General features: G+C 42.7%; 1 protein-coding gene across 4 annotated transcripts in view; it reads right to left on the bottom strand.

Annotated features, from left to right (window-relative positions):
- The window catches only part of LOC308388201 (kinesin-like protein KIF20B), a 64,554-nt gene that overhangs the window by 47,342 nt on the left and 4,078 nt on the right, over positions 1–13,134 (bottom strand). For all 4 annotated transcript variants that reach the window (XM_080868774.1, XM_080868772.1, XM_080868775.1 and 1 more), the window contains 14 exons: positions 12,588–12,677; positions 12,202–12,324; positions 11,868–12,006; positions 10,592–10,776; positions 9,468–9,519; positions 9,097–9,297; positions 8,863–8,974; positions 5,535–5,606; positions 4,964–5,110; positions 4,080–4,242; positions 3,568–3,720; positions 3,343–3,453; positions 846–985; positions 629–746 (listed from right to left, as the gene is read on the bottom strand). In XM_080868774.1, coding sequence (XP_080724900.1) covers positions 629–746; positions 846–985; positions 3,343–3,453; positions 3,568–3,720; positions 4,080–4,242; positions 4,964–5,110; positions 5,535–5,606; positions 8,863–8,974; positions 9,097–9,297; positions 9,468–9,519; positions 10,592–10,776; positions 11,868–12,006; positions 12,202–12,324; positions 12,588–12,677 — 1,806 coding nt within the window. The remainder of the gene's footprint in view (positions 1–628; positions 747–845; positions 986–3,342; positions 3,454–3,567; positions 3,721–4,079; positions 4,243–4,963; positions 5,111–5,534; positions 5,607–8,862; positions 8,975–9,096; positions 9,298–9,467; positions 9,520–10,591; positions 10,777–11,867; positions 12,007–12,201; positions 12,325–12,587; positions 12,678–13,134) is intronic.

The raw sequence follows: 13,134 nt of genomic DNA, 5'->3' as shown, positions 1-13,134 counted from the left end.
TACAATACTGAGCTGTACACGTGGTGATGAAAACAGACTGAACAAACAGCTGCAGGCAGGAAGCAAACAAAGATGGCACTGTGTAGCATTATTTCAGGTATTTAGCTGACAGATTTCGCAGGTCTTTCCTCCCCACTGCTGTCAGACTCCACAACAAAGACTTTTGCAACTGATCAAACCCACACATGTGCAATAAGACTGCTATATGTGGAATTCTTGTACAATCCTTCTTCTGACGAAGTTGTACTTTTGTATTTTCTTACTCAGTTGTATATAGCAGTTGTATTTCTATTCTATTCTATTGTATATAGTATTTTATTTTATTGCATTGCATTTCAGTATTTTCTAATTTCTGCTACATAACTTTGTACTTTTGCTGTAACAAAACAAATTTCCCACTTGTGGGACTAATAAAGGTCATCTTATCTTATCCAGCAGCGATGTATCTGTTATTGTTGTTTCACATGAGGACGATGTGACGTCGGAGAGGATTACCCACCTGTAGTCTGCGATTTCTTTTTATCTCATTTATGTTTAAATCAAAAGTGAATCAGCAGGCACAGAACAAACTGGTAAAGACAACAATAACTGAAGGACTTTGAAGAACGTAAATGAAGGTTTGTGTTACCACGGCTTCTGCCTCTCCACTGGGTCCAGCAGCCATTTTGTTGATGAGATTCTTGAAAATCTCCAGCCTCCTTTCAGCTCGCTCCTCCAGGATTTCTCTCTCCCTGGCCAGACGCTCACTGAGCCGAACACAAACACATTCGCGTGACTTTGAGTTCAGATGTCAAAATAAAATCCCCCCCTGGATCATTGTTAGGACAGCTCTAAAAGGGTCTCACTTGTAATCGTTCTGCATCTCGGAGAAAAGCTCCGAGAACTCTCTGCCGATGTCCTCTCGGACTCGGGACTCCATCAGCAGACTTTCAGCTCTGGCTTTCTTCAGCTGCACCTGCAGGTGGTTTAACAGCACCGCCTGCCTCTGAGGGACAAAACAGCAAAACATAACATGAGCTTTTGTACTTTTTTACTTCTTTAGACAAAACCTTTTCACACAGTTTGATAATCCTCTGTGGACACACGCTGATGACTTCTTATTGCATTTGACTGAAGAGCATAATTATATTCAGTCGTCCACTGCAGACATGCACATGAGGTGTAATAGGATAAACCAGTCACTGTTCAAAAAAACCCTTATTTCTCTCATACTGGGCTTCCGTTCATTCACCCTTTGGTGTGATTGGCTGCCCCTCTCAGACAGAAGAAGGCTACAGCTGCGATCAGAGCTTTCTGCCTTTAGACCTCTGCAACAAACCATTTAAAGGAGTCTGATGAGGTTTAGGTACAGACTGCCCAAGTTTCACAGTTAAATTAAAAATGAGAACTTTGTCAAATTATGAAGCAACATTTTTGCAGAGCGTTCATATCAAAAATGTTCCGTGTCCTTCTGCACGTGATAGACAAATTAATTTGAGGCTGCAGAGTCACGTTCGAGAGCAAGTACGAGCAAAGCTACTGAAGTCAGCACGTTTCTCATACAGCATGTACCCCAAACTGCCATGAAACAGTCGCACACATGCACTCACACTGACTCACACTTCCACATCTGTCAACACACATAAAGCATCCTATGAATGTTCAAACATTCTGTTACCCACATGTTTCTCACAATTTCACTCACACACGCACACACACACACACACACACACACACACACACACACACACGTTACCTTTCCATTTTAGAAAAACACCTGCAGCTCAGTCACCACATGAGGAGCAGAACAGGCCGATAAATCTGCACTGCACAGTAACTGTTTAAACAGAGCGCTGCACTGCTGTTCTTTTCTCTGATGGTAAAAATCAAGTTTTATGTCTCAGTTATCCATACTGACAGAAACAAGTTGGTATCTTCTACCAGGTAATTCCAGGACCTTTTCTTATCGGTTATGTCTACAAAGCTATGGGTGTAAAATCTTCATACAACTGTTCAGCACCCGTTCACATGTTTCATCCAAATCACTGTGGCCCTGAGAAAAAAAAAGGCTGGTGTCCATCCCTGCTGTGGACTCAGGTAGGGGGTGTGAACATAAACTGTATCAAATATATTCACACACATATGGGACGCATCCCATTCTTAATCCACACCGTTTAATTTGATGTCGGCTCACTCTTTGCCACTATGAGAGTTCCAGCTCTTCTGGGAAGCCTTTCCACAAGGTTTAGGAGTTTTAATGGGAAGTTTTGAGCATTCTCCCAGGAGCACATTTGTGAGGTCAGACACTGATGTTGGACGAGAAGGCCTGGCTCGCAGTCTCCGATCTAACTCATCCCAAAGGTGTTCTGTTGGGTTGGGGTCAGGACTCTGCTCAGGTCAGTCAAGTTCTTTCACAGCAAAACTCACTCATCCATGTCTTTTCTGGCTTTGAGCACCGGTGCAGTCATTTTGGAAGAGGAAGGAGCCATCCCCAAACTGTTCCCACAAAGTTGGGAGCATGAAAATGTCCAGAATGTCTGTGTATGCTGAAGCATTAAGAGTTCTTTCCACCCCCACACTGCAATCCCCTCTCCACCAAACTTTCCACTTGGCACGATGTAGTCAAGTACTGTTCTCCTGGCAACCACCAACACAGACTCGTCCAATGGACTGTTAGATGGAGAATGGCGATTTGTCCAGTGGCGGCGTGCTTCACAGCACTGCATTGCACCTGCATTGAGCTAATCTGAAGGCCACGTAAAGTTTGGAGGGCTGTAGTCACTGACTGCAGAAAAGGTGGCAACATCTGAGCACTAGATGCGCACTTCCACAGCATATCTTTATCCTGTCTTCCTTCTCTCACACCAACCAATCACAGCAGATAGCCCCGCCCCTCCCTGAACCTGGTTCTGCTGGAGGTTTCTTCCTGTTAAAAGGGAGTTTTTCCTTCCCACTGTCGCCAAAGTGCTGCTCATAGGGGGGTTTTTCTCTGCATGTGTTATTGTAGGGTCTAGCTTACAGTATAAAGCACCTTGAGGCGACTGTTGCTGTGATGTGGCGCTGTGTAAATAAAATGGAATTGAATCACGTAGCTCAGCAACTGCTGACTCTGCTCTGTGTCGCTTCCACTTTGCTATAACACCACTAACATCTGACTCTACAGTCTCACAGTGATTCGAACTATGCAGAGCTCAGTGGTCTACTTTAGCCCCAGGGCTTGACGTTTGACACACCCCCCGGGTTTTTCCACAGTGAGGGAAGGTGATACTCTCTGCCACCAGTTTGGCTCCACCCACACAGCACAGCTACACCTTGAGGGCAGCGAATGCTTCCAGATCATTGATGAAATAAAAATGTGCTCACCTGATGCGTCTTCTTACAGACGAGAATTTTATCTTCACCGTCGGCTTCGGCCTGATCCGTGGTGTCCATCATCATGCTCTCCTCTTCCTCACACTCATCATCCTCATCCTCCTGGATAAAAACATTTAATGGAGATTTATTTGACAATAAGTCAAGCCAATTAAAGATGTAAACGACATGAAATACTTTGTAAACCGCGGTGAGGAAGTGATCTCTTCGTCCTACCTGTACGTCCTCCAGACTGCTTTCAAAGCCCATCAGGGAGCTCGTCCTGCTGCTCCGGAGAGCTTTACTCTCCGTGCTGTTCATGATGAAGGACACCTCACCGACAGACCTCTGTGGCATGAAGGGAACGGGTTTGGAGGACAGAACTACAACCTGAAAACACACAAGAAGAAAAAGGTAAACTAAATATATGATGTTTAATACATGTGAGAACATTTGGGAATTTTACCAAGTGCCATAATCTGACATGGTAGGTTAGATATGAATGTAATATGAATAGGTTACAGTGACACACAGAGGAATACAACGACTGCATGGTTCTCTTGCTGCACAGATTGTCACAGATTGCCACGTGGAAGATTTTTAACCGTTCAGCCTGTGGACTGTACTTTTCCACTTCTGGGTGGGTGGGTGGGTGGGTGTGTGTTGGCACAGTTTCCAAACAGAGGGATGACTTGCAGACTTAATGCAGCCCGGAGCCCACGAACAAACACAATGAAACATGTATGAACCTTCTGCGCCACAGCAGAGAACTTGAGGACGTTGAGCGTCTCGTCGTACATGGAGGCGCACTGGTTGATGTTGATGATCATGCAGGCTTTACCCCGACCACAGAAGAAGCTCTGCAGGTAGTGGGTCAGCTTGCTTTCTCTGAAGGGAACGTGCTGCAGCAGCCTGGAGGGAACGGGCAAAGAGTACAGAGCAGCTTCACTGTGAAACAGTAATGCATTTTTATAACACATGCATCAGCATTAGCACTTGTGTTTGTGTCCACTACCAATGCATTGTTCACACTCCTTTAAGCAGTGGCCTCCAGCATTCTCCAGAGAAGCTATAGTAAGCATTAAACCAGACTGCAAGAAGATTTAAAATCAGGCTAAAACGAGACGAGTTGCGGATGTCTGCAGTAATTCTGTCATTTTTAACCGTACAGCAGACTGGATCATTAATCCTGCAACATTTGAAAAAGATCTTTAAAGGCATCTGATGCTTTTGTTTGTCACACTTTGAAAAAAATGCAGGTCCAAAGCAGCCAGTGTCCTGGCTTCACTTTCCTGAGATAAAAACAAAAGTCCACCTTTTACGTACAGCGTTCATGCACCATCTGCATTTAAACATTAGTTTACTCTGCTCTCTGCTCCTCCCTTCACCCTCAGCAGCAGCTGCTCCTCTCTGAGCAAAGTTCTGATCGAGCTTTCTTCCTGTTCAGAGGGAGCGTTTCTTTCCCACTGTTACCAAGTGCTCCCTCGCATGATTGTTGGGGTTTCCCCTCTAATATTGTAGGGATATTTAGCCCGTGACAAAGTGTGGTGATAAGTGTTGTGATTTATGATATAAATAAAACTCAATATCAACCAAAGACAGAGAGGGAACGAAGGATGGATAAAACTCTCACTTGGCCTGCTGATTGTGTCTCAGAGCATTGATGCATTTTCCCAGAATGAGCAGCGACGTGTTGATGTTTCCTGCTTCTTTCAGACGCTCTCCTTTGTTGTGAGTCTTCGCACAACGCTCAGAGCCAGCCAGGTCACACAGACACAACCTGAAGACACAAACAACACAGAGCATACTTTGTGCTGAATCTAGATAAAGCCAATAAGGTAGTCTATGCTAGCAGCCACAGCAGCATTTACACGTGTGCACAGTGGGCTTGTGTTGCTTTGGAATTTCTGCTGGGTTTCTGTCTTCCAGTTGATTCTTTCTATGCCAGCCTTTTGCAAAAAAACAGTTTCATATGTAGTAACCACAAATGCATTGGAGGAAATGACAGTACTGACACGCAGTTACATTTTTAGGAAAGTGCATATCAGCTTACGGCTTACCCTTCCCAGAAGGATTTGTTGTTACAACATACATATGATATAGATTTGACGAAGAAGCTTAAATCCCACCTCACACAGTTATTTTTAACTATCTGAGAACACATCAAACACTCGTTTATGTGCTCAAACACTGGTTTTACTCACTCGCTGACAGTTTGGACCCTCGGTGTCCCGACGTCCTCAATCCTCAAAATTCGAATGGAGAAAATGCTGTGGCTGCACGAAGAAGAATCACAGCACACATTTCAATGAAAAAAGAAAAAAAGCAGAACAATTTCTCGGTAACAGATCCGCCCTCTCGTGCAGTTCATGGGGTGACGGCCCAGAGCAGGCGTTGCTTCATATTAAATACATAATTGTAGTGAGGTCTGTAAAAGCTCTTCTCTTTCTCACTAGTATATATTGCCTGATACTGACCACTATGACTGACTTTGTCATGTTTAATGATGTCAGAACCTGATCAATCTCGTGCTGTTTAAAAGTCTGAAGTAAAACAAACGTGGAGTTCAGTGTGCAGAGTCTTAAACTGTGGAAATTCACTGCTGCAAACACGTATGACACCGAGAAACGTTCATTGCATGTTGCATGCAGGAAAACACTGTACAAACACAAGTTCACTGGACAAAACTGATCATTCCTCATTTTAACTTTGCATTCAGTTCTGTCACTTTTGAAAAACCTTGTTGGTCAAAGGGCTGAAATGATGTCAGACAGACTAAAGTATTAGTGCTGCCTCCTTAAATGACTCAACTATTCACCACTGATGAAACCTTTAGGCTACATCCACACGTGCACGGGTATTTTTGAAAACAAGATTTTTCCTTAAAAAAAAAAAACAAAAAAAAAAAACAAAAAAAAAAAAACACCTGTCCACACGTGCAGTTCTGAAAAAAAAAAAAAAATCTCCGTCCACATGTAGACGCTAAAAACGAAATGCTGGCCAATCAGAAGCCTAGAAGCCTGGGAGGGAAACAGTAAACAGGGTTTTGTACCCTCACAAAACCTTTTTCTGAACAGGCAGATAACTTTGTTACTTTTCAAGTGCCTTCATCATTTCAAATGTTAATAACTAAAGACAGTATTTTGGTTGGTGTAGACTCACATCTTAGAAATGAATAAAACACATAAATTTAATTTTAAAAAAATTAATTTATTCAAAACCGATGTTGGGATTTGGGTCGTGAGTGTGTCTGTGTTGAACGTAGAATCTGACACCTCTGCTTTTCTCAATGGAGGGACATGTAAGCGTGTAAAACTGCAGATGGTCAGATCAACAGCATCAGTATTTTGTCTCTGCCACTGTAGAAATTTATGTCATTTAAACAATAATGTGGCGTAAAGCGTGGCATCAAAAACGACGCACACCTTTGACGTTTCCTCGTCCACACCTAAACCCAAAGTCTGAGCACTGGGCTGCCAGGACTTTCTCCATAACACATTCATTCACATTCTTAGAGCACCTACTCCAAAGAGTCTCAGTGCGGTTGGTCCACACCTGAGTGGGATCACTGCGTTCACACAAACGAACCACAGTTCATTTCACACGTCCTCGGGTGTTTTTGAAAACGCAGCTTTTTCCATGCGTTTGGGCCTTTCGTCCACATATAAACGCCGTTTAAAATCACTGAAAACTGAGATTTTTTAAAACGTAGTTTTTGCGTTTACGTGTAGAAAACAGATTTATTCACCCGACGTCAAAGCTGTGCGCCATGTTATTGTTTACATGAGACGAATTTCTACAATGATGCTGTTTTCACACACAGTCACTGTGCCTGTATTTAGACAGACTGCTTCTATGCGCCATCTTTGTTTACGCTTCCCCTCCCAGGCTTCTACACTTCTGATTGGCCAACATTTCTACACAGTCAGGATTATTTGGTCACCTGCTGCTTTGGCGTGTTCTTGACAGTCTTTGACTTCGTGTACAAGCAGATGGAGATATATTTTAGGGCTGAACGATATATCGCATTTGCGATAATATCGCGACATGATCAAGTGCAATTTTCTAACCGCAAAGGCTGCGATTATATTCTGGACATGTCCAAATTCATGGGCTGCATCCTCCTGAGGCCGCATTTGTAGACCGATTACGTCACAGCGACGCGCCGAAGGCTGTCCAAATTACTACCATATCCCAGAATTCATAGCGCGGCCCAGCCAAACTCCAGTTTCCAGCAATGGCGGCCGCTACTAAGTTTTAAAATTACTCATACTAATCTTTCTGGGTCACAAAATAAACTTTTAACATATTTTCAGGCGAGAAAGTAGTTGTGTAAACATCAAATATCTGCTCGGTTTATCAAGATATCCCATATTTGCAAAAGTGCTTCGACGTTTTCAGAGGCGTCTGCTACCCACCAGCTCGACAGCTAGCCGGGAGCTCGAGGGTTACTGATGCGGCCGAGAACGGCACAACTCCCGGCACATCATTTTCAGATCACCGCGGAGTTTCGCTGCTCGGGTTAAACGTAATATATAAGTCACTTAGACAACCTAAAAATGTTATTGTTGGGCTTTTTTCAGTGTTTTGTTTGTTCGTGAGTAAATCGGTTTGGCTGAGATTAAAGTTATTAGATTAGATAAAATAAAACTTTATTAATCCCCCGGGTGGGTTCCTCCTTGGTTTTCACACAGCTGACTAAACGTCAAACAGAAAACTTATTAAACAGAAGTATGAGACAGTCGAGAATTTACACCAGTGTCTGGTTATATTTTAGATAGCAAGAAGCAGACGGCCGAGTTTATTAAACTCCACCGAGACAGCGGTGACGCTAATCAGAACTAGACCGTCCAATTTCACGCCTTTAAACTTTAAAGGCGTGTTTGTGTGTGTGTTTATACAATTGCTATTATGTTTGCACTTTATGTGTAATGTTACTGACTGCAGAGATCAGTAAGATGTGTGTATTTTTTATTTATTAGTTTTATTTATTTAATATTATTTTTTAATTGAATGACTGTCTAGTAGTTCACAGATGTCGAAAAACTGAGTGTGGTAAAGCCACTGATTTTGTTTATGTATATTTCTGCAATCTGCACATTGTACTGACTTTCATTTTAATGTTTACACCAGGGTTCCTTGTCAGCACTTTATGCTCAGATGTTTGTAAGCTAAAAATAAACTATTGTGTATGTTCAAATATACTGTTGTGATTGAAGAAGTTAAATAAAAATGTCAGTCATCAATTCATGCATCACCTCATGTCATCATAACAGAGGTCTGTCTTCCAGGAAAGAACAGTTTAAAATTAATGTAATATAGTATTGGCCATACTATATGATGTATTGCTTGTCTTTGTTTGGGGCAAAAAAATCGCAATTAGATTATTTTCCATAATCGTTCAGCCCTAATATATTTCCAAAACTGCACGTGTGACGGGATTTGTTGACATCCACTGTTTATAAAAAACACCCGTGTACATGTGGACGCAGCCTCAGCCTGGGTCTAAATGCTGCAGCCTGTCGTCCTCACCTCCTGCTGGACAGGTGATTGAGTCGAGTGGAGGAGAAGCTCTGGTTCTTCTTTCCCAACTTCATCACCATGTACGCCTCTTCGGCACTGTTGACCTGAACCCAGCGCAGATCTAGATGGAAATACACAAACACAGCGTACGAGTCACTGAGAAGGCTCTCCTACATTCTCATAAGAAAACTTACGATAAAGCTGACATTTAGTTCTGCTTTTACTTATAATTTTAGATTTGACCTTTGACGAACGCGTTTCCCTTGACATCCTGCGAGAGGCGCAGTGCGGTCCTCCTCAGGGCCCCACCAGGCGCCACTTCCAGGAGGTCGTGAATGTTCTCGTTGTAAATTTCACAGAAAGAAACCCAAACAGAGAACTTGGTGTTAGCTTCCACCTCCAGTGAGATTTCATCCTCTGCATTGGTCCACAGCATGGAGGTGCCTGCAGCAGACACACACATTTACACACACACTGTACCATCCCCACTGCTTTTGTAAAATACATTCGTGTCTTGGAGCTTGATCTGTAATGTTTGTCATAACTACAACATTAATATTAACAGCACAGACATGTTCAGTGTTGCATGCGCTACATTAAAATGTAAAACTTGCCTTCAATGACAGTCCTGCTGGTCGAGTTCAGACTGATGTTGCTCTTTGCACTCTAAAGCAAAAATAATAAAATATTATAAATACATAAAACCATGTGTGGCTGATAAGCAAGAGCAGACAAAAACCTTTAGAGAAGAGTCCACCACATGATTGAGATTCACCAAAGACTCATCACAAGCTTTAAAATGGTTTACAGGATGCAACAGTAAAATAAAACCACTCCTGCAATTCTGAAAACCACTTTGTGGGTTCAGAGCAAATATTCAGTCTTGCAGTGCTGTGTAATGCTTTCTTTGAGCCGTATATTAACACCCTGTTAGAGCCCTGCTGATATTTGAGTCTAATTGCAATCCTGCGTTCTTGTGCACCTGTTTGTTTTCTCCCTCTCTGCTCACGAGGATCTTTGAGTGTCCGTCTGCAGGGCTCATTGGTGTGCATGTTGAATGGTTCTGCTAGCACCTGGCTCTTCCTCACATCCTACTGTTTAAAATGTCCCTTGTTTGTTTGTTATTCTGGCCTCACTTCCCCCTAATGTGATGAAACTGTGCAGCAGACACTGCTCTATAGAAGGTTTTTAATGGTCCTCTGATGATCATGTGCTGTGTGAGGCGTAGCTGATACATTTCTATATTTGACTGCAAATATGTGTATGAAAATATTGCCGACAAGCTCCAAAAAAACAAAAACAAACAAACAAAGGTAAAACACAGCTTCAATTCTTTAAAACACAACAGAACAACGTTCAAAACCTTCCAGAACAGACTATCACTGATTGGCCCCACAGGGTGGGTGTCGGGTGTTCCCACAGCAGAGTCTTTCTTCACTGTCAGGAAATACTTCCTACAACATGTTTATGACTGCAGTCACACACACACACACACACACAGCAGAACTTTGTGCCGCTCGAACATGCCGCATGTGAAGGACTCAAAATGTGGTTTTGGTGTCAGGGTCACAGTTAGGTTGTGGTTAGGTTTAGTTCATTTTTGATGGTTAAGGTTAGGGAAAGTATTATGTTACTTAGGTGTCCCCACAAAGATATGAAAACACAGTGTGTGTGTCTGCTCACACACACACACACACACACACACACACACACACACACACACACACACACACACTACCTCTTTTAGCTGTCTGAGGAGGCTTCGCTTGAACAATGCTTCCTCCGTCTGCTGCTCCACAGTGAGCCTTATGAACTCTCGGCAGCGATGCGGCTTGATGCTCATTCCAGGGAAAACCTTTTCATTGATGCTGCTGAAGATGACATCGAGAGACCTGGGCAGGATGCCAGCGTCAGAATCCGGACCTTGAGTGACACAAGCATGATGATGGACTGTGACACATCGACAGGCAGTCGAGTTTTATTAACTTTCAAAGTCAGTCAGTTATTAACATAGAATAAAAGTCATAAAAGTATGAAGTGTTAAATCGTGACGTGAGAAACACATCAAGGGATGAGAATCAAGAACTGGTTCCCAGTAGTTCAATTCCTTGGAACTGGCGATCTGCTTGCACTGTGATTGGCTGATTTCTTGGAGTAGTATAATGAATGACTTTCGCCTGGGAGTAATTAAGTAACTTGCTGCATCACTTTAGCAAAAAGTATCCTGTGCAATACTTTAAGTAACAACTCCAACACTGATCACAACAAAGAGCACAAACAGGCGACCACACAGCATCGATGTCTTTGAAATCCTGCTGAGAGACGGTGGCGACTTTTAACATGGTGAAAACAAAAATCGATAATGAATCAGAAACCAGCTAAATTCTTATCGATTCTCATCGCTAATCAAGGGAATGAATGTACAATTAATTTCTTACAGTCAAATCCATCATCATCAACCAGCCAGCCCACACACGTTTGTTAGCCTTTACAATAAAAACTCAAAACACTGATTCTGATCTCACTTCTACAGGCTGCTCCACAAGCCTGAGCATGAAAGCCATACAGGCTGTTTAATGAGATCAAATACCTCCAAAGGAAAAGAAAAGAAATTATTTTTTAAAAGGAAAACTCAGCGACTCTGTCGAACAGTCCTGGCAGTCGTATATAAAAGTGAAGCTAGCTAAAGTTTGAATTGCGACTTGATAGGTAAAGCTAGTAAGCTTTAACACTTGCACATCAATTTTAGATGAGTTAAACAGCTCAACTGTTATTTCTTTTTTTTTAAATGTCTTTCCATGTTAGAGTATAGAGTTCATCAAAACAGGTTCAAGACAGCAGCTGGACGAGATCCAGTGTTGAAGACAGTGGACTCACAATCATGAGTGTTTGTTGCTGTTACACTGATCCACCACAAGATGGCATCAGTCAGATGGTTTTCATACAAAACTGCAAAGCAACTTTCCTTGACATAAAAAGTGATGCACTTCAGGACATGAGGGACTGCCACATACCGAGGAATGTAAAGGTCTTCCCAGCATTTGTGACTCCATAAGTGAAAACCAGAGAGTTTCTGCCTTCGAGAACATCTTTCACCAAATCCTTCACCGTGCCTGCGAACAGCTCCCTCTGTGTTGTCTCAGGGCCATACACCTGTCCAAGGAAGGAAAAAGGCACATCTGTACTGACGGTAAACTTATCGTCTCATATTTAAATATGAGGAATTCTCCAACATTCTGGCCTGAGACTGAGCAAAAAAGACAGGGTATGGATCATTTATAAGGAACATCAGAATCTTTCTGTGGGCATTGATGATAAAAACACTTTGTGACACCAGGAAACACCAACCTGAGAGAACTGGAAGTGCTGTCCAGTCTGTGGAAAAGCTTTGTCGGTGCTCAGTCTTGCTGAGAGGGACGAACTGGGAGGCTTGAGCAGAACTGTGTCAGGGAGCTTGATGGTAACACAGTCCTGTTAGTGAATGAATAAGTAACAGGAGGAACACAGACGGGGGTTATTCTGGTTCAGTTTACATTCACTTAACATGATCTGCAGAAGCATCAGCAGAACCTCATTCTGACACTGTGGAACAAGTTCTCCACCACAAAACAAAGCCTGTTCTGTTTATTCGATGGCCTTTGAATTCGGTGTCTGCACTTTGAACACAAATTCAGTTCCAATCAATATCCAGCATATTAATTACTCTCACGTCCATGACTTCATTCTTTTTTTACCTGAGACTCTCCACTGTTTGTCTCTGCTGAGGTGAAAGGTCGGACTCGGAGGTAGACCTGAAGGTGTTCTTTCTCCTCAGTGCAGGAATCCTGCAGGAAACATCGGATTTCAGTGAAAAATCACAAAGTGAACGATGAGATTTTTGGTGTTACGTTCAGTTTGCACAACAGGCCATGGATGGATATGTCGGTGTTTATACATAAGGTTCCATTAACACTTCATTATTGGTTCATAATCAGTTTCCTCTGTGGGAAATTGGGGGCCTGCACATGTTTTTAACATCAGCAAAACAGTTTCATTACCTCCAAGTCTGAACCTGAGGCCTGCACCAACACCAAGGCTGAAAGGTTAACATGTTCATTTGTGCTGTAAAGTTTTCAACATGGGAGCCTACAGGGACCGGACCACTTCTGGAGCCTCTAGTGGCTCTTAGAGGAACTGCAGTTTTTGGCTTAATTCTTCACATCGGGAGTTTGCTGCTTGCCAAATCCCAAAATGTATAACCAAGTACCTAAATATCTTAATAGTCAAATATATGCATCTTAC

This window comes from Rhamphochromis sp. 'chilingali' (genome assembly GCF_963969265.1).
Source record: "Rhamphochromis sp. 'chilingali' genome assembly, chromosome: 20".
NCBI classification, from domain to species: domain Eukaryota; kingdom Metazoa; phylum Chordata; class Actinopteri; order Cichliformes; family Cichlidae; genus Rhamphochromis; species Rhamphochromis sp. 'chilingali'.
Note: the sequence above shows the minus strand (reverse complement) of the source record. Positions and strands in the feature narration are given on the sequence as shown.